At 37.8% G+C, this 1321-nt stretch overlaps 1 protein-coding gene across 1 annotated transcript; it reads left to right on the top strand.

The window, feature by feature from the left end:
• Window positions 1–194: 194 nt before the first annotated feature.
• JH06_5565 (hypothetical protein) lies at window positions 195–1303 on the top strand (the record flags this gene model as incomplete). Its single annotated transcript, XM_014669225.1, has 2 exons — window positions 195–1231; window positions 1285–1303. 2 exons carry the CDS (start codon window positions 195–197, stop codon window positions 1301–1303), a joined length of 1056 nt encoding a protein of 351 aa, XP_014524711.1.
• Window positions 1304–1321: the final 18 nt, after the last annotated feature.

Raw genomic sequence — 1321 nt, 5'->3', positions numbered from 1 at the left:
TGTATCGAGATAACATGGCTGATGGAACACCAACAAACAGTACTGTAGCTACAGGAAGCTATACATCGTATGGTTATCATGGACTCATTCGTCCTGCTACTGATGTGACTGTGTCGAATATTATCGCTGTTGAAGTCCATCCTCTGAGTATGAATTATTCTGCCTATATTGAATTTGATGGATTCATCTCATTAATGGCTGGTATGAGTTCAACAAACAATTGTTTTGTCGTTCCAAATGAGTTAACTGTTACTGCTACAGGATTCACAAATCCTGTCAATGCTATATCATATACACATGCTACAGCAGCCTATCTCTCTTCTCCTCCTGGTTCACTCACTTTTGAGATATCAGGTTCTTCTCTTCCTCTAATTAATTCATTCCGTTTGTGGCCCTATACATACTACTTGTTAAGTCCTAAGAGTTTTTCGATTGATGGTGCAATGTCAACACTATCAAATTGGGAAACCGTTTTAACTGTTTCTGATCACTCTTATACAGCTAACATATGGGCTCAATGGGATTTAATTACAGCACTTCCCAAGTATTCTCGGATTCGATTCAATGTTCAATCGAAATCTGTAGAGGTGTATGAATTCCAGCTCCTTGTTTGTAATCGTATTCCTCCTACCATTATTTCTTATCCTCAAACTCAGTATTCCTATTATATTAAATATGAGGAAGTGAATATTTCACCTACAATGCATGGTCTAAGTGGTTGTTCAATCTCACCTGCACTTCCTGACGGAGTGTCCATTGATCCCAACACATGCATTATTTCTGGAATATCAACTGTTACCACTCCTTCAACTTCATATCTAGTCACATCAGTCATAGGATCTATTCAACTTCAGGCTTCACTTATTATTGCATTCAATGACTGTTCAGGATTATTCTACAAGATTCTCAGAACGAATAAAGGAAATCCACATAGTGAGTATTTCAGTATTCGTGATTCATCCAACAATGATATTCTCTTTGAGATTCAACCAGACCATAATCAAGTTGCTAATATAAATTGGACTCATTATCTCTGTATTTCTGTGGATCGATTTGATGTCACATTCTATTCCACCTTCACCTATTGGTATTCTGGTTCGTATTTCTATATGTATGCTCTGCTTCCTGATGATGAAGAGGAGATGGTTCTGAAAGGACGATATGACAGTTATCAAGGCAATGTTCATACTCACTATCTTCGTCGTCCTTCTATCAGTGTTTTAGAACAATGGTATTATAAGATGGGTGAAGTGCCTAACAATTGGTTTGGTGATGATACATCAGGTTGGTCTCAGGCTGCTAGAGGATCATTCCCTACTTC

Source organism: Blastocystis sp. subtype 4, assembly GCF_000743755.1.
Source record: "Blastocystis sp. subtype 4 strain WR1 chromosome Unknown seqid_0864, whole genome shotgun sequence".
Lineage (NCBI taxonomy): Eukaryota > Bigyra > Opalinata > Blastocystidae > Blastocystis > Blastocystis sp. subtype 4.
This window is presented reverse-complemented; position numbering and strand designations above follow the sequence as displayed.